The sequence below is a fragment of the Sorex fumeus genome, unplaced genomic scaffold, assembly GCF_029834395.1.
Source record: "Sorex fumeus unplaced genomic scaffold, SorFum_2.1 ptg000061l, whole genome shotgun sequence".
Taxonomy (NCBI): domain Eukaryota; kingdom Metazoa; phylum Chordata; class Mammalia; order Eulipotyphla; family Soricidae; genus Sorex; species Sorex fumeus.
In genome coordinates, this window is record NW_026606118.1 from 47,614,743 (window position 1) to 47,634,863 (window position 20,121).

General features: G+C 35.5%; 1 protein-coding gene across 8 annotated transcripts in view; it reads left to right on the top strand.

The window, feature by feature from the left end:
• TRPC4 (transient receptor potential cation channel subfamily C member 4) overlaps positions 1-20,121 on the top strand; it is a 242,286-nt gene that overhangs the window by 178,755 nt on the left and 43,410 nt on the right. For all 8 annotated transcript variants that reach the window (XM_056125957.1, XM_056125958.1, XM_056125956.1 and 5 more), the window contains exon 5: positions 19,372-19,511. In XM_056125957.1, coding sequence (XP_055981932.1) covers positions 19,372-19,511 — 140 coding nt within the window. The remainder of the gene's footprint in view (positions 1-19,371; positions 19,512-20,121) is intronic.

A 20,121-nucleotide genomic window follows, 5' to 3' on the forward strand; every position in this document is an offset into this window, starting at 1 on the left:
ATGGGAGTTATAGGAATCCAGGAATTTATCCATTTCTTCTAGGTTCTCTTGTTTCATGGCATATAGGCTCTCAAAGTAGTCTCCAATGATCTTTTGAATTTCATTGGTTTCTGTTGTGATGTCCCCTTTTTCATTTCTGATTTTGTTCTCTTTATCTCTCTTTGTGAGTCTTGCTAGTGGTTTATCAATATTATTTATTTTCTCAAAGAACCAGCTCTTGATTTCATTGACCTTTCGGATTGTTTTTTGGGCTTCCATGTCATGAATTTCTGCTCTAAGTTTTATTATTTCTTTCCTTTGGCTAGGTTTGTTGTCCTTTTGTTGGTCTTTTTCTAAGATCTTGAGCTGTGTGGTTAAGTTATCTATATAGGCCCTTTCTTCTTTCCTTAGGAATACTTGCAGCCCTGTAAATTTTCCTCTTAGCCCAGCTTTAGCTGCGTCCAATAGGTTCTGGTAGCTCGTGTCTTTATTCTCATTTGTTTTTAGGTATCTTTTGATTTCGTCCTTGATTTTCTTCCTGAACCACTCATTGTTCAACATTGTGTTGTTTAATTTCCAGGTGTTTGATTTGTTTCTCTATGTCTTTGTGTGATTCACTTCTATCTTCAGCACATCGTGGTCTGGAAAGATTGTTGATACTACTTCTATATTCCTGATTCTATTGAGGTATGTTTTGTGGCCTAGCACATTGTCTATTTTAGAAAATGTTCCATGTGCACTGGAGAGGAATGTGTATTTTTTCTTTTGGGGGTATAAAGCCCTGTATAGGTCTATTAGCCCTCTCTCTTCTATTCATTCCTTTAAAGTCAATATTTCCTTGTCGAGTTTTGTTCTTGTTGATCTATCCAGAGGTGATAAGGCGATGTTGAAGTCTCCAGCTACTATTGTGTTGCTAGCAATGTCCTCCTTAAAATTTGTTAGCAGTTGTTTTAAGTATTTAGCTGTTCCCTCATTAGGTGCATATACATTTAAGAGTGTGATTTCTTCCTGTTGTACATATCCCTTGATAAATAGAAAATGGTCTTCACTGTCCCTTCTAATCTTTTTCAACCTGAAATTTATGTTGTCCGATACTAGTATGGCCACCCCAGCTTTTTTGAGGAAGCTGTTTGCTTGAAGAATTGTTTTCCATCCTTTAACTTTGAGTCTGTGTTTGTTCTGATTGTTCAGATGAGTTTCTTGTACATAGCAGAATGTTGGTTTCAGTTTCTGGATCCATTTTGCCACTCTGTGTTCTTTATTGGTGCATTTAGACCATTGACATTGAGAGAAATTATTGTCATTGGATTTTGTGCCATCTTTCTGTAGGGGTTGGTTGTGCTTATAGGTGTTTTACTTCTTGTCTTACAGGAACCCCTTAAATCCTTCTTTTAGGTTTGGTTTTGAGTCTATGAAGTTCCTGAGCTGTTGTTTATCTATAAAATGATGTATTGTTCCATCGAATTTCAGTGAGAGTTTAGCTGGATAAAATATTCTTGGTGAGGTGTTCATTTGATTGAGTTTTTTCACTATATCTCACCATTGTTTTTGGACTTGGAGGGTTTCCTCTGATAGGTCTGCTGTAAATCTAAAGGGTGCTCCTTTGTATGTGATTTCCTCTTTGACCTTGCTGCTTGCAGTATTGTGTCTCTGTCAAAAGCATCCATAATTCTGACTATGATATGCTTTGGAATGTTTTTACTGGGGTCTCTTTTAGCTGGCACCCTTCTGGCTCCTTGGATCTGGATGTCTGCATTCTTTAATTCTGGGAACTTTTCAGCGATAATTTCTTTAACTGTGGATTTTTCATTGGGGTTGTCTCCCTGTCCCTCTGGAAATCCAATGATTCTAATGTTGTTCAGAGGAACTATTCTTAAAATGTTTAGGAGGTTAAGATTCCTATTATAGGTCATTTCTATTGAATGCCTAAAAGTCCTGTCTTCTAAATTAAATAGAAAATATTGTGTTTAATATATAGGTTCAGTAAACTATAAGTAAAGTAAAGGCCCTCCCGTTGATCATTGATTTGCTCGAGCGGGCACAGTAACATCTCCATTGGAGACTTTGTTGTTACTGTGTTTGGCATATCGAATACGTCACGGGGAGCTTGCCAGGCTCTGCTGTGCGGGCGAGATACTCTTGGTAGCTTGCCGGGCTCTTTGAGAGGGCGGAGGAATCGAACTCCGGTCGGCCATGTTGGCTGCGTGCAAGGCAAACGCCCTACCGCTGTGCTATAAGCAGATATATATAGTATTTATAGCCTTGCCTTATGCAATCAATGAACATGTGTATTGTATTTTCAGAGTAGTAAACACAATATAGTGAGAGAGCAATAATGATAGGAAATTTTTCTTGCCCTCATAAAGTTAAATTTTGCTGTAGGATATGGATATGAAAAGTAAAGTGTTATGTGACGTATGGTGAAAATGTAACTAATCCTAAAAAATAGAAACTATAACCTGTTAATAAATTATACAATTAAATTACTTATTGACTACCTTTTATCTGCAAAATTGATGACAGAATATTCCATGGGAGTCAGTTAGAAGAAGTCATATTTCAAACCACAGATGAATTATGAAAGCACAAATTTAATGATGAGTATTATACTTTAACAATTTAAGCACACAAACATATCCTACTTGTCCTGGTGCAGGAAATTATTTTATCTGAGAATTTTTAGACAAAAATATTCTTGCTTAAAATACAAGGCGTAAGGAAAATAATGATTCTCTCTCAAAGAGATATATCAAACCAGTTTTATTTTTACTCAAGCCCACATGAATGCTGAATGTGCAATATTTAACACTGGGTTATAAATGCTTTATTAAGACCACGATAAGGCAATCATTTTTATGTTTTTATACCTAAACATCAATAAAACAGAAATGAACAAGCCAATCCAACTTCACTGGGAACATGTGTAATGACATAGATCAATGAATATCTTAGCTAAGTTCCTAAAAAAATAACGTTTCTCCACTTGCTAGAGAATCTGCATTTCAACAGGCTATTTATATATTTTTCTATCATTGAACGCAAGACAAACACTATATTTTACATTTTAGTTTTTCCGTACAGAACATATTTCCCTTGGTAATGATCACCCCACAAAGCCTTTTTAAATGTTTTTTGAGTTTTCTATTTTTCACATTTATACCATTGAATTTTATTTCAGTTATGTAGAAAATGAGGACCTAGGAATGAAGGGAAGATGTTTATGTATGTGGATCTTAAAACTCAGGTATCAAAACTGAAAGCTAAAAAAATACACGATAAAATATGCATTAGATAATCTAATTCTAAATTATTGCTAAATAATTTTTGTTTCCAAAAAGAATCATCTGAGTTTGTTTTCGACTTCCTTTTCTCCTGCTGTGCCTCATACTCATCTTTTTTGTTACTTGAATCTTTTTTGGAGGAGTACTGTAATTGAGTAAAACTAATATGTGTATTTAATTATATGTTTCCATTAAAGAGGAACCTATACATTTAGTTGAAGCAAACCCATGACAGACATGCCTAAAGTATCTTGATCCTTTAAATTTTTTAAATTTAATTTGCCTTCAACTTTCTTGTATTAAAGGGTTATCACCCTTCTTGTCTTAGATCAGTCTCAAGAGATCTGAGGGATCTGTCAGGATGAACTGTGGCAAATAAACAAAGAAATAAAAAACTCTCATACAGGAATCAAGCTTATGATTTGAGTAATCATATGATACAGTTCCAACCAACAGAAACTACTGACAGATAATTCACTTAGAATTCTTTCATTTAATAGGTAGATTCTTGGTGAGAGAAAGAATTTAATCTATTTCACAGACTGTCAAATTTCCCTTTTAAACTAAAAAAAATAGGAAGGAATAAACAATAGTTGTGTTATACATAAATCTGGGCCAGTTAATTTCTGTGTTTTTCAATTGTCCAGAGAACCAGTTTCGTTGCAAAGATAGAATGATTGCTTAAGAAAATCAGGGGCCCAAATTAGAGGCCTGGTTCCTACTTACTTCTCTGTGTTACTGTGCTTTGAACCTGTTTATTACTTGTTCAGAATTTTATTTTTTTAAGATGTAGTGCAGAGAATATAAAATGAGTGGAATATTCATATTTGAAATTTTTTTTACATAAAATGTATAACTAAATTGAGCATAACATGTTGTGTTTAAAAATATGTATTCTGAGACATCAGCTAAACTGTAGTAGCAGATTTATTTCAAGTTTATATCATTTGTTTCAAGAGAAAATACAAAGGGATATATGGGAAAAATATTTTGGATACTAGTTTTAAAGTTTCCCAAACTTGTTTTAAAGTAACCTGTTTTAGAGCATTCCCGAACCATTTTTTTAAAAGTAGATTTGGTTGAATCCTATTGACTCTGCTTTTATAAAAGTATTGATAAGGCAGGAAATACTCTGATCAGAACAAAAAATATGCAGCTTAAATGGCTGGATATTATAGCACGGTAGCACTGTCCTCCCATTGTTCATCGATTTGCTCAAGCAAGCACCACTAACGTCTCCATTGTAAGACTTGTTGTTACTGTTTTTGGCATATCCAATACTCCATGAATAACTTGCCAGGCTCTGCTGTGTGGGTGAGATACTCTCGGTAGCTTGCTGGGCTCTCCGAGAGGGGCAGAGGAATCGAACCAGGATCGGCTGCGTGCAAGGCAAACGCCCTACCCACTGTGCTATCATTATGCACCTTAATTATATAGTAGATAAATTATGCATGCAGAGCTAGATGAGAATAAGGGTGAAATGAGGAAAGTATGCATTATAGGAATAGATATGAGATAAGCTCTAGTTAAAAATAGTTTCTGGTGAATTTCTAGGCATATACTAAAAAGTGTTCATCAAATTGAGATTATGCATGTTGTCTATAACACATTCTTACTTAAATTTTTTTTCTCTAACAAAATTAGCCTCTCATTTACATGCTTTATTTTGTATTTTAAGTAGTTTATATGAACAAATCTAAAATTTTCAACAAGGTCTAAAAAATTGAAAATATAAAATGAAGAATGGTGATCACAGTTTCATCAAGATACTCATTCTTGTAACCATTTTTTTCTTTTGTGTAATAGGCATGAATATTATATGGTTTTTGTATCAAATTTCATGAAAATATATTCATATTTTGCTTTATTCCTGAATTACCTCTTTTAAAATAGCCCTGTTTTTTCTTATAAGAATCAAATCAGTAACTTTTGTCCACTCTCTAACGCTTAGTAAAATTTTCTGAACACCTTGACTAGATAAATGCAGAAACATGAATTCAGGAAATAGCTGTGGAACTTCCATTTAGATTAATTTAAAAGAAAATTCCAATTTTATAAATTAATTATTGCTATTTAACTATGTAATCATCACTTTTTCAGTTTTTGTGGGTATATACACAAAAGATTTTATCAATACTTATCAAAACTAACATAGGAAGTCTGAATGTTTGTATAGATTTAAATTTTTTATATTGTTCATATAATCATCTGGCCAAATGACTTCTGTAATGGGGTTAAAATTGAGTATTTTAGGTCATGACAGTGAACACAAATCCGACACATGAAATTAAAATTTCCAGGCCTTGAAAGAATATTTGACAACATGCTTTTGGTGGTTCCAGGATGGTCTCTGTCTCTGTCTTTCTCTCTCTCTTTCTTTTACACACACCACACACACACAGAACACACACACACACACACACAAAACCAAAAAGGACTGGATGGCATAGCAGATGGGGGAGAGTGAGAGTCATAAAACACTAAAATGATATTTGAAGTGGTTTTCATTAGTTCAGAATAGTGATGAAGTCTTGGTTATAATAAAAAATTAAGAAAGGTTCTATTTCAGTAGATTTATATTCTTTTGAATTTCATAGTAACTTTACTTTATTCACCATAATAATCAGTGCTCCCATCTTATTTCATGCACAGAAAATAGGTTTAAAGAAGTTGCAACACTTACCCAGCCTCAAGAATATAACAAGAATCAAACTAAACCTAGAGAAAAATGCAAGGGCACTCCAAAACTAAAGCCGGGGCTAGAGTGGTAGCACAGCAGGTAGGGTGTTTGCCTTGCACGCGGCTGACCTGAGTTCAATTCCCAGCATCCCATATGGTCCCCTGAGCACCGCCAGGGGTAATTCCTGAGTGTGGAGCCAGGAGTAACCCCTGAGCATCGTCGGATGTGACTCAAAAATAAAAAGCAAAACAAACAAACAAAAAACTAGAGCCGTCATCCCCCAGAAGAAGGAGAAATAGAATTTAAAGAGACAAATTTGCAAAAATAACTCCATGCATGGGCTTATTTCCGAGTTTCTCTGCCTTCATTTATGACTTAGGTCTTTATAAAAGTCTTATTTGAATGGAATGTAATTACTCATTAACGATAAGACCTTTACATATTTGATAGGGGTACACCTTGACTTTAATGTCTGCTAAACACCAGACGTCACATTCATCATCCACAAATGACATACTTTTCTTTAACATTCTCTGTAGTCATTACTGGCCCAGTATAAACACATACATTATACGTGGTCTCCATATCAAAAAAACAGTCTATACCAAGAAGGGAAAAAAATAATGCCCTTTGATATGATATTGATATATTTTCTTTTTTTTAAATTTCCTTTGTAAACCTATATTTAAATTTTCTTTTTTTTTAAATTTTAAAAATTTAAAATTTTTCTTCTAGGGACATTACAATTTTTCTTTTTTTCTTTTTGGGTCACACCCAGCGATTCACAAGGGTTACTCCTGGCTCTGCACTCAGGAAATACTCCTGGCAGTCACTGTCACAGTCACGGTCCTCCCGTTGTTCATTGATTTGCTCGAGCGGGCCCAGTAATGTCTCCATTGGAGACATTGTTGTTACTGTGTTTGGCATATCGAATACATCAGGGGGCTCTCAGAGAGGGGCGGAGGAATCGAACTCGGGTCGGCCATGTTGGCTGTGTGCAAGGCAAACGCCCTACCGCTGTGCTATCGCTTCATCCCTGGCAGTGCTCATCCATATGGGATGCTGGGAATCGAACCCAGGTCGGTCATGTGCAAGGCAAACGCCCTCCCCTCTGTGGTATTGCTCCATCCCCACATTACACATTTTTAAACCTCTCATTGGTGTGTTTATGTGTGTATGTGTGTAGGGGTATTCAAAATGTACAGAGATAAATATATTTCCTTAAAATGACAATTATTTTTAAATTGTTTAACATTTATATCCAGTGTAAAATGGTAGTTTTTATAGTGAAAAAATGATTTTTAACTAATATTCATTCAAAAATACATACTGAGCAACTACTGCTACTGATTGAAGAGGACATTGAGAAAATACCTTGATAAATATTTTTCACTTTCTCAACCCCCTAAACATTCTTTGCTTTAGTTTTTATGGAAAACTTTTAATTAAATAGAAAGGTTTTATGAATATTCCTGTGTTCATAGAAACTTATAAAATATTTTTATATTACAGTATTTAGGTCATAAGTTATTTGAGAACCCAGAATTTTATGTTTATATTACATGTATAAAACTAGAATGCAGCAGAGGCCAGAAAGATAGTATAGTGGGCAGGCCATTACCCTTGTACAGTGCCAACCTGGGTTTTATCTCTGGTCCACCAAGCCCACCAAGAGTGATTCCTGAGTGCAGAGCAAGGAGTAACCTATGGGCACTGCTGGGGTGTGGCCCTAAAACAAAACAAAATTTGCAATGCAGCTAGTATAGAGGTTAGATTTGATCCTGAGTTTGCTTTCCTGTACCACATAGCCTATGAGACTTGCAGGATGTAAGCCTGGAGATCCTACCCCCCACATCATTGACTGTGGCCCTCAAGAACCCACCTCCCTGGTCTACAGCTCCCCAGGGTCCATGTAGCACCACAACCTCGGCTCTACTACTGATCTGCTCTCCTGTTGGCCAAGAATTGGGGGTCATTCCCCCAGGTCTCCTAAGCAGAACTTAGGTGCCCACCCATAAACAAATAAATAAAATTTATATGGTTTTTTCATTGCATACTTGAAGACATGTACTTCCCTAATTAGTTATTCTTACTTTTTCTCTACATGTTAAAATGATGCGATGGTGATTATAATTTATGGTGTTTGAGATGTTTGTAAACTGTGCTTATTTAAATATTTACAGTTATTTTACGTCTCTTAAAGTGCTATCTAAAATCACTGCACCCTTTAAGAAAAATTTAAATTTTGACTCTTTACCAATCTTGAATCATTCAGAAATTTATTAGGTCTTTAAACATTAGATGGAGAAACAGCTCTGGAAGTTTAATTTTATGCAAATGCATTCACATAATGGCATTATTAAGAGCTCCTTAAAATGACAAATGTATTCACAGAATGACAACTGCATTATTTGCAAATAATGCCAAATGTATCCTGGTACATCCACAAATGTATTCCAGGATTTCTTTTAAAGATGACCTCAAGAAACTCAGATTTTCTTGGAGCCTCTCTGACTAAACTAAAAGACACAGCAGTAGTAGTTAGTGATCACTCCCAACTCAGTCTCATGTTGCCTTTTGAGTTTGACCCCGAACTCAGCTGCCCTGGTCTTACGGCTCTTTTGCTCTCTTTTCCCAGTGTTCTGAATATATGTTCCAGAGGATCAGGGTAACAATTGCAAAGGTCCTAATGCCTCCTAGTAAGGCATTAGGAAAGGGCAGAACCATAAAGTTTCCTGTAGATTTGCTTTAGAAAATTGTTGCTTGGGGAGTTATCTTTTGGGTTTTAAGTAGAAAACTCAATAAGAACAGCCCTTCATTAGTGCTCTTATGAGTCCAACATAATGTGCATATCTACTGAGTGAGAAATAGCTATGCTTAGATTTCTCTTTAAACAGAAGAGGAATTTTGAGAAGAGGTTACTTTTATGTTTTATGACTTAATGGCTAGAGGGAAAAAAACATACAATAGAGTGGAATTCTTTGTATTCATTTTAGTTTCATTGATTTGGTGTCAGAGCATGGAACAAGGTGATGAATTAAGACTTCCCAGATCAGATGCCTCAATTAGCTGCAGGGCTGCCATAATAGGCCCTTGGGGGTTGTTGTAGGTGAAAGGTGCCTGCTCTTTGTTTGAGGTTGTGTTCTCTCTGTTTAGTACTGACAGCTGCAAAGGACAAGTCAAAAGATCCATTTGCAGACTTACACATTTCTCACATGAAACTGGGGTTATTAAATGTGGTGTCTGAAGCCTGCCTTTTTCATCTATGCCTCACAACCAACTTCACATAACAGGATATAATAGAACACTCACATAGCCCTGATGAAAACTGCTCTGGGAAAGGTAGAAAAAAATAGTAAAATCTTCCAGGCATCCATAAATATTTTTTAAAGGAAGTTCTCTGACTCATTTGCACTGTGATCTTTCCTTTAATCCCCACAGTCTTGACATCAATGCTGGTAATTAGACCTCCATCACGACTCTGAGAAATCATGTCATCTGTTTATAAACAGCAGAGAGCTAGTTGAAAATGTTCTCATTGTGGGAACAGGACAAACATTTTTCCTGACAGAATATCTCACAAGCTTTATTCTATTCTATTCTTTTTGTTACCATGAATACTTTACTATCTGAAAGTGACTTGTTTTTGGTCACATAATAGCACTCACTAGTTTTTGTAAAGGTTTGTTTCTCCAGAAATTTTAGTGATTATTGCTAGGATAGAGGGAAGTTAGTATTTCACCATTGTATTTGCAGCAAATTGAAATCATGAGTCATCAAACAGACATGTGAGAGACCTTTATTAAAGGATACTTCAGTCTAATAGTTTAATGACAAGAATGACTCCAAATTCTATTAGGTAACAAAACTCAAGCTAAAATCTAATTATACAATTCCCCCATTTCTTTAGCATGACTCTTTTTGTGTAAATATATATATCTGTATCATATATGCATATGAATAATGTTGAACTTTAAAGGATAAAAGTAAAATATTTTATTACAAAGAAATTCATATTAATATTTCTTTTAATGAACTAGTTTTTTAAAACTTCGTTTTATTTTTACCATTCTTAGGTAAATTTTGAGGTTTAGACCAAACTTTCCAGAAATGTTGTCCCTTGAATCCAAAGTCTGCTCAGGTATTGAGTATGTCCAGGTTAAATGTTGCTTTGTACTGTACCCATAACTGATTTATAATTTCTTCTAGGTATTCCTGATTTTTCCCTTTGGAACAGCTATCTATTTACCACTAGTATCTTAATGCCTCTACATAAATACCTACAAAATATTTTAAACTACCTACTTTTGTGATTATTAAAAATCAGATAATATTTCATTTTTCACTTTGGTAAAAATAAGAAGGATGACAATTTAATTTTACATTAAATATTTTCCTTCATGGGAAGTAAAATCTATACTTAAAATTAAACTTATAATACAAGTATGAAGACAATAGAAGTCAGAAATTGATAGAGATAGAATGACCTTCAACTATCAGATAAGCCAAGTTTTCACTCACTGCTAGAATTTCTCACTGCTTCTGTATGACTGATGAAAGACATTTAAGTTTTTGCTTTGGATTCTTGACCACACAAAATAACCCATTTTAATTTTGGAATAGTTTTTCTTACCTGATAATTCTTCTTTACATTGAACAAGATTTTATTTCTATAAATTTTATTTTAAAGATACAATTTTTACTCCTTAGGACAGAATAAATCAATCATCGGTATCCTGTGGAACAGAGTAATCTATAATAAGTCAAGGCAGCTATTGTGATGTCTGAGTTTAGTTAAATTTTTAATCCAAGGGGCTGGAGCGATAGCACAGCAGGTAGGGCCTTTGCTTTGCACATGGCAGACCGGGGTTCAACTCCTAGCATCCCATATTGTCCCCCGAGCACCACCAGGACTAATTCCTGAGTGCATGAGCCAGGAGTAAACCCTGTGCATTGCCGGGTGTGACCCAAAAAGCAAAAAAAAAAAATTTAATCCAAACTGTAAAATCAATGTCTGACTATACCATTTGCATGAAGTTATGATTTTCAAATTAAATGTATACAGAAATAGGTTAATATATAACCCAATCCTCTTTTTTTTTAAAGTAAGACAACTGAAATCTAGAAAACTCAGAATTCTTTCTTGTAGATAATGAAACTGTTCTCTAGTTGAACTAAACCTGGGTCCTCTCTGATTTAATGTAGACTGATTCTTTTCACCCTGCTACAAAAAAAAGTTAGTTGAAATGTATTTTTTTTTCTTTTCAAAATATGATTGCATGAGCACATCTTTTCATCTCTGGGAATTGGCAAAGCTTCAAGCAAAGCAAAACAAATATGCCATATTGTGAATTCTCAAAAATTAGAAAATGTTGTCTAAGAGCATTGCATTAAATAGACTGAAATCCAGGCCTGGTTTCTCCATTAACCAGTAACATGGTGTTAGCATTAGTCAGATTGCCTCTTTAGACCTGAGTTTCCTTCTGGAGGATGTGGTTGCTTGGTAGATTCTCAAAGTTTACCAGACTCAATGGTAAAAAGTTGTACAGATGCGGGAGGTAAGAATTTCCATGCAGACTGAGCATTTTTCCTCATAAGATAAAATAAAACCTAAGTTTACCATAAGCGTAGAACACAGAGCATGAATCATTTTAGTCAACTCTAATGTAGTGTTTTCTGTAATAGACAATCAGCAAATACCAACCAGTGCCTCTCCCATTCTTACCCCAATCTTATTTGAACTCTCCAAGTTTTTAATTAGAAAAAAATCTTGATAGAGAAGCTAGGCTATAAAACTCAATCTAGAATAAAGCCCTGGTTTATAATATGCCTAAAAATATACTCCATCATTAGTTCGAGTGAGTTCAATTATTATCTGGCTCATTTACTTAAAGTTAACTTAAAATTAAAAAAATATATATTTGTCTTTGCTAATATTTACCAACTTATAAGAAATCTTCAAGTTTAATTCGCTTTTATTTCTTTCAAACTTTTAAAATTTTTCAAATTTCAAATGTAAAAATATTTTAAAATTTATTTTAATATATTACTATCATAAATATATCATAATGTTTTAACTTTTGTATTTAACATTTCCAGTTTTCATTTATCGGCATCAATCTTAGTTTTTCCTTTTCCTTTTTAAAAATTTACTATTTGGTGGGTTGTGTTTCTGGAACAATCTCAGCTGTGATCAGGACTTACTCCTAGTGCTTAGGGGTCACTCCTGCCAGGGCTCAGGGGATCATATGGAGTGCTAGGGATTGAACCCAAGTCTGCAACATGCAAGGAGCAACTATCCTATCTGTTGTGCTGTCTCTCCAGCCCCTCAATTTTGTTATCGTAACTCTGTCATTTAGGTAGAAGCACTACATTTTTGTTTTGGTACAGAGATTTAAAATCTTGACAGGCATATAAATACTATCTCAATCAAGATGTAAAATAACATTTGTAAGATAAACTCCAACCCCTCCAAGAAAATTTAGCCCTTTTGACAGTGTTTCAAATAATTTCATTGTAACACAGCCACACCCGTCCATCCACTGGAAAGCCTAATTTTTTTAATCTCTAGTCCCTATGTAGGGTAATTATAACCTAACTATATATTTTACTGGTTCCTTTATCAAATCAAGAAATTTACCTTTTATGCATATGTTGCTAAAAATTTTGTATTTGTCTTGAGTGTTGGATTTTTTGAGGTACATTTACTACATCTATTGAAATTACTTTTCAATAAACTATTAGTAGGATACATGTTTTTGACTGATTACTAAATATTGAAATAACCACTTCTTTGTGGAAGAAGAAATACTAGTTCATGATTTGGCATCAGTTTTTTATTAGCACTGCACTGTAGCACTGTCCTCCCATTGTTCATCGATTTGCTTGAGCAGGCCCAGTAATGTCTCCATTGTGAGACTTGTTGTTACTGTGTTTGGCATATTGAATACGTCATGGATAGCTTGTCTGGCTTTGCTGTGCGGGCGAGATACTCTCGGTAGCTTGCCAGGCTCTCCGAGAGAGGCGGAGGAATCAAACCTGGGCCGACCAGGTCAGCCAAGTACAAGGCAAATACCCTACCCGCTGTGCTTTCGCTCCACCAAAATTAATTTACCAATATTTTTACAAGTTTGTGTAAAAATCTATGGTGTTTGGTTGTTAGTGGATAGCTGTATTTACTAGTGTTTTATTCTGTTTTTATCATTTTACCAGAACAGTGATTGCTTCTTAAAAATTTCTTTCTCATGGGGCCAGAAAGACAGTACAGGCATTGTGGTACTTGCATGCCACCAATCGCAGAGAGATGCTCAGTACCAAATACAGTTCCCTGAGCACCACCAGGACTGATCCCTGAGCATAGAGCTAGTAGTAAACCCTGACCATTGTCAGGTGTAACTCCTTTTTTTTTATTATTTAGAAAGGGGACTGAGGAGATGAGATAGTAGAACAGGTAGAAAACTTGCCTCACATACAGCCAGGTTCAATCCTTAGCATCACATATAGTGCTCCCAGGACTAATCCCTGAGCACAGCCAGGAGAGAGCCAATTCTCAGCTCCTACCCAAACAAAAACTAGTTTCTTAATTTTTGGTCTGATAAGCATCATTATTAATTATTAAATATTTGGTGGAATTCACCAGCAAAAAAATCTGGATTTGAATGTTTTTCCTTGGGCTATATGCTTCAAAGTTTTAAGCTATATAAATTAATTTTCTTTAATACTAGCTTCCGAGAGTATCTCGCCCGCACAGCAGAGCCTGGCAAGCTACCCGTGATGTATTCGATATGCCAAACACAGTAACAACAAAGTCTCCAATGGAGACGTTACTGGGCCCGCTAGAACAAATCGATGAACAACGGGAGGGCAGTGACAGTGACAGTGACAGTGACAGAATAGGACAATCCAAGTGGAGGTTAACTGAGTGTGGATATTTATGTCTTTCAGAGGAAATGTCCAGTATAAGTTGTGAAATTTATGGGTCTCAAGTAAATTTTGTTCTATTCATTTTATCTTTATAATTTTAAGGTCTATACTAAAATTCCTTTTTTAATTTATTATATTGATTACTTATTTCTCTTTGGAGCTTCTAGCTAGAATTTTCTCAGTATTATTGATGTATTCAAAGGATTTTTTGCATTGATGCTTTTTAAGTTTTAAAATGTATCGATTTTTGCTATTTGCTATTTTCTTTCTTCTGTTTGGTTTTAATTTGTTCTTGTTTTCATAAAGCCATAGTTAAAAATGACATGACTGTTTGGAAGTCTTTATTCTTTTAAAAAGAATTTAGAGCTATGAATATGAATTGCACATGGAGAACTCCTATAGTTGCATCCAAAATATTTTAGTAATTTAGTTTTTAACCATTTGAAAATGGTTTAAATGAAATATTTCCATTTGATCGAGTTATTTGAAGTACATTGATTGTCTAATTACCCAATATTTGGGAAATTTCCAGGCACATCATTTATTTTTAATAATATTTTAATAGCATAAACATTCTTTATCTAATTTCAACTTGTATAAATATGTTAACATTTATTTTCAGCCCATGATAAAGTCTTTCTGAGTAAATGTACCTCATGCATTTAATACACTTTTTAAAAGATAGTGTTTTTTCTGTTGTTGGTTTGTTGGTAGTATTTTTCAAGATGTTTATATCCTTACCAAATTTCTCCTTATCACTTCTATTGACTACAATTTTTGGGTCTAGTAATTCCCCTATCTTAGGTTGCAAGTTTATTTTATTAGCTCTAATTCATATTTTGAAAAGCCCTGTCTTCTTATTAATTTAACCCATCCATCTTTAATGATATATTCTTCTACATACCTAGTCATATTCATTTTTCTGAATTCGACCAATTCTTACTAATAGGGTCACGGAAATTTTCTTTTCATTAGTATTTCAGGGCACCTTTACTCTTAACATATCAATGGATTGTATAGTTGCAATTTTATCTAAATGTTTAGCTAAAATTTTTATCCTAAACATCCAATTTTTGGTTTTAGTGTATTTAGATCATGTATCTCATTCAGTAAAAATATTGATTGGCAGTTTGACAATCTGCTTTTTTGAATGTTTTTCTTGTTAACTCTATCTGTTCTTGAATGCATTTCCCTGCTTTTTCTTTCCTGTTCTTCGATGAATTCATTTTATAATTCAATGTCTACTTAAATTTGTGTCCTTATTTTTCACAGCTTAAAATATTTTAAAAGACTACCATGGATTTGAGGACTGGAGCAATAGCACAGCAGGTAGAGTGTTGCCTGCATGCAGCTGACCCCAGTTTGATTCCTCTGTCCTTCTCGGAAAGTCAGGCAAGCTACCGAGAGTTTCCTGCCCTTGCGGCAGAGCCTGGCAAGCTCCCCGTGGCATATTCAATATGCCCAAAACAGTAACAATAAGTCTCACAGTGGAGACATTACTGGTGCCCGCTCAAGCAAATCAATGAACAGCAGGAGGACAGTGCTACAGTGCTACCATACATTTGACTATATAAAACTAATTTACCTATGTTCACCTTGAAGTACTATTAAGTAGAGCTGGAACGACTGTACAGCAGGTCAAGTTCTTGCCTTGCATATCACTCTCCTGGGTTCCATCCTGGTTTCAGATGGTCCCTGAGCTACTCTAGGAGTGATCCCTAAGCACCGAGCCAGAAATAAGCCCTAAGCACAGCCAGGTGTGGACCCCACACAGGGGAAGAAATAGTACTGAGTTAGTGCATAAAATAAAGGATACACTTTTAGTGCAGTTAGGGGCATGGGAGGCATAGGATAGAGAAGCAATAGCCTCAAGACTATGAGAATGCTCTGCTCTTCTCAGCAGAAATGCTCTGCCAGGCTGGCTTTGTTGCCCCCTTAAGTCTGTCTAAACCTGTACTCATCCTAGCAGGGTATTTCCTAGCAGGAAATGTCATGTATAGACCTGAACTTTCCCTGAGTTTGCTTTATGCAGGATATTGCCCATACCTAAGGGCCTGCATTTACAGGGCCATGTCCCTTAGATACCCACTAATTTGAGTTTGTAGTGTAAAATATTTCATTTAGTTCATTGATTGGCTTTGTCTCTCTCACTCTCTCATATTTAGAATATCTCATATCTCTCTAGAGCATATAAATGAAATCTGTGCTCGTGCATTTCCTCATTCAATTAATGGCTGAGATTTTGTTTTGTCTGGAAAACAAAACACATTCACTGTTTATTAGGGCTACTTGTGATGTGACAGTAGTCTGAAGTAACCTTTGTGGAATTTTGATCTTTCCTAACTTTTATAATATCTTTCTGTCCTTATTATAAGACAGAAATGTCTTTTGTAATAAGGACAGAAAAATATCTATTATATCTAGCTTATGGCAAGCTAGAGACAACAAATTTGTTGTCAATTTTGTACATTTTCCTTCTGTGTGGTGTGGCTTTTCATTTCTTCCCACCTGATTGCTTTCAATATTGTCTCTTATTAAAAGTTTTAATTTTCTTCTTCCCTTCCCTTTTAGTTCCTGTTGCTGTTGTGATGATAGGGGTCATACATGCTTGTTTTGGGTATTAGTGCATTTGTTTGTGGTGTTTCTGCCACACACTTTAGTTGCCATGCTCACAAATACTTGGGTGTGATGCATAGAGACTGCACACTTTGTTACAGAACTGGAGATTCCAAACAGCAGCGCTGCACAACCAGCACCGTGCTCAGGCACACAGCCAGTGCCAGGGTGAAACTAGTGGTCTCAGACTAGAAAGACAAATGCCCTACTAGCAAGTCTTTTTATTTTTTAACAATTTGATCATGACGTATCATGGTGTGTGTGTGTGTGTGTGTTTGTGTGCCTGTGTATATGTTTGTGCATGTGTGTGTATTTTTCCTGCCTCTGCACATGGCTAGTAAAGGGTGCCTAGTACGTGTGTCTGGAAATGGACACATTAGTGCCAGAATTTGATTCAATAGTATCACGAGCTGAAGAGATATTAGGATGTGGGTTTTCGTGTTGCTACCATATGTGCTCTCTGAATTCCTGTGATAAAATACTAAGACTGAAGGTCATAGTATTTTGAGGTATAGTTTTGAGGCTGGAGCGATAGAGCGTTTTTCTTGAATGTGGCCATCCTGGGTTTGATTCTTCCGTCCCTCTCGGAGAGCCCAGCAAGCTATTGAGAGTATCCTGCCCACACAACAGAGCCCAGCAAGCTCCCCATGGCATATTTGATATGCCAAAAATAGTAACAACAAGTCTCACAATGGAGACGTTACTAGTGCCCCCTCGAGCAAATCGATGAACAATAGGAGGACAGTGCTACAGTGCTACAGTTTGGGGGAGGCAGTTCATTCCCAGAGGTGAAGCCCCCATGAATGGGATTAGTGCCCTTATTAGAAAAGCCTTGAGGGACTGAAAAATAGCTCTGGGGTCACAGAAACATGCCTTACAGTGCAAGGACCTGAATTCAATCCCTGGTGTCCTCAGCACCTAAAATCATAGTCTCTAGAACTATAGGCTCTGGAACACCAGTGTGGAAGGCCTAGTCCTCCCAGCACTGCTGACTCTAAGTCGTGCCACCTCACTTGCCCAAGCATTGAATCTCCCCACCTGATTGGCCAAGTGGCTCCAGAAGTCCCAGGGCTCCTGTGTGTTGCTTGAGAGACTTCTCCCTTGTAAAGGAAGACACCAGAAATCTAATCCACTTTCTTCCTGTCCTGTGAGGATCCGAAGAACAGTCAGCAGTCTGCAATTATAGAGGGCTCTCTGAAGATCTCCACAATGCTGAGAGCCTGGAATTACACATGCAGTTTCAGAAGCAGAAAACATGTTTCTATGTGACACACAGCCTATAACGCTTTCCTACAGCAGCCTATGCTTAGATATGTAGGAAAACAGTTTTTCTCAGACTTCTTGGTACTCCTGGTATTTCTACAGTTCCACCTGCCCAGAGGGCTTTGCCTTGAACACGTCACCACAAGCAGAAGTGATTGCCAGCTTCTGCTTATTCTGTTGTCTTTTTGTCATCTAGGTGCTGTGGAGCAGAAGGGTAGGTGTGCCTTGTGCTAGGGTCAAACTAGGTCGGCCTGTGTTGGGGGCATTAACGGTGGGATTCTCTCAATCATCCTCTTCCTTCCCAGGGAGTAAACTTATGTCGACTGAATTTCCTGCCCTTTCCCAGTGTCTCATAGGAATTCTATCTACTCCTGTGAACTCACACACAGCCTGCAGTAAGTTATTTTTTAGGGCCTTCTGACTCTTTAATGATACCAGTGCTCTTAGCCAGTCCTCTGCCATAGGTGAGCTCATGCTCATTGCTCTTTGCAGGAATCTACTTTCTCTTAAAGAAAGGATCAAGTTCCTTGTTTTCTCATGTCTTTACTGAATCCTTGAAACATTAGAACTTCATATTAAATATGACTTTTGCTTTCAGTGTAGGACCAAATGTGAAACTCTGCCTACTCATTTGGTAGCCTTATCTTCTCTTTAATTTTTTTAATCATTATTTGAATTTTGGGGTCACACCTGCCAATCAGGGGTCACTCCTGGCTCTGCTATCAGGAATTACTCCTGGCGGTGCTTGGGGGACCATATGGGATGCCAGGGATTGAACCCAGGTTGGCCACTTGCAAGGCAAATGCCCTACATACTGTACCACTCCAGCTCTGCTAGTCTTAATTTGAAAGGTTTTATTGTTTTCTTGTCTTACTGGGGGAACAAAATATTATTTAAAAACTTTATATTTTCTTACTTTGACACTTCTTTCCCAGCATCAGGTTTTAAAAATAGATCAAATTTTTAAAATGAGAAGTAAAATACTGATACACAATGACATTTTATAGACTTCTTAGAATCTGAAAATAATCGAATTAAAAATCTGACCAAAATAAAGCGAAGGGAGTTTAATGTTCTCTGGATATAGCTTTAAACTTTTCCTCTGCTTAAGATCTCTTAAGTATCATGAATGAAATATAATCTTTTGTTCAGAACTAAATTCAGGTCTCTGAAGATGCTATTTTCTTACAAAAGTACACATTACCTTTTAACCTGGTGTAGCAACATTAATCAACTTAAGGTTAATAGATACTCTGATTTTTTTCATGAATCTTTGTATTATTTTAACTTGGGAATAAATATCTTAAGTATTTAATTCAAATATATACATATACAGTTACATAAAAATTTATATAATTATAGAGGGATTAACATTGAATATAGAGGGATTAATCAAGAATAAGAAAATTCTCTACAGTGAGCTAAATGTTCTAAAAGTTTTCAGATCCATTTGGTCTTAATATTATTATCTAGAAAAATAAGCTTTAGTATAACTAGTAGTCTAAAATAATATTTAGCATAACTACCTGGTCTTTTGCAGCTCCAAGATCCGATTTTTAAATTTCACTTCCCTTTTTTCAGTGTTTAATTTGAAAATCATTCTTATGGTGAACATTTCTATTATTATAGGTTTTATATGGGGAGAAATTAAACAAATGTGGGATGGAGGACTTCAAGATTATATCCATGATTGGTGGAATCTAATGGATTTTGTGATGAACTCCTTATATTTAGCAACGATCTCCTTGAAAATTGTCGCATTTGTCAAGGTAACTATCACTTATGTTGTTAAAAATAGTAATTCTCATACATATTCTGATATATAGTCAATTACTATTACAATTACTAATAAATTTCCTAGAGCTTTATTTACTTACTAATCAGCTTATTACTTTATTGCAGATACTTTTAAAATGCATAGTCTTTAAACAAATTTTAACAAGTAATTAGATGTTATTATTCAATTTTCTTGCCTCTAAATCGAGTTGTGCTCAAAATTATTCATAATAGTTCCCCTCATGTTGAACACTTTTATATCAAGAAAATTCTATTTCACACAGAGTTAAATTTTGACAAACAAAATCTATTTTTATCAGTTAGATATAACTGATGAAATTACACAGACAGATCAAAATATTATTTGTTCATAGCACTAAAATTATTATTTCAGTTTAAACTAATACAGTTTGATATAATTATAGCAGAATATAATTTCTTTCTCCTTATCCTATTCAACACATCAGTGCCTGAAATCTCACACACCCATTACACCCCCGTATTTTGTACAACATCAATCTTATCCCAAACCACATAATTTACATAAAACATTTTTGTTCTGCAATGACAATCGAAATTATTTTGTTCTTTGGGTGATGTTTT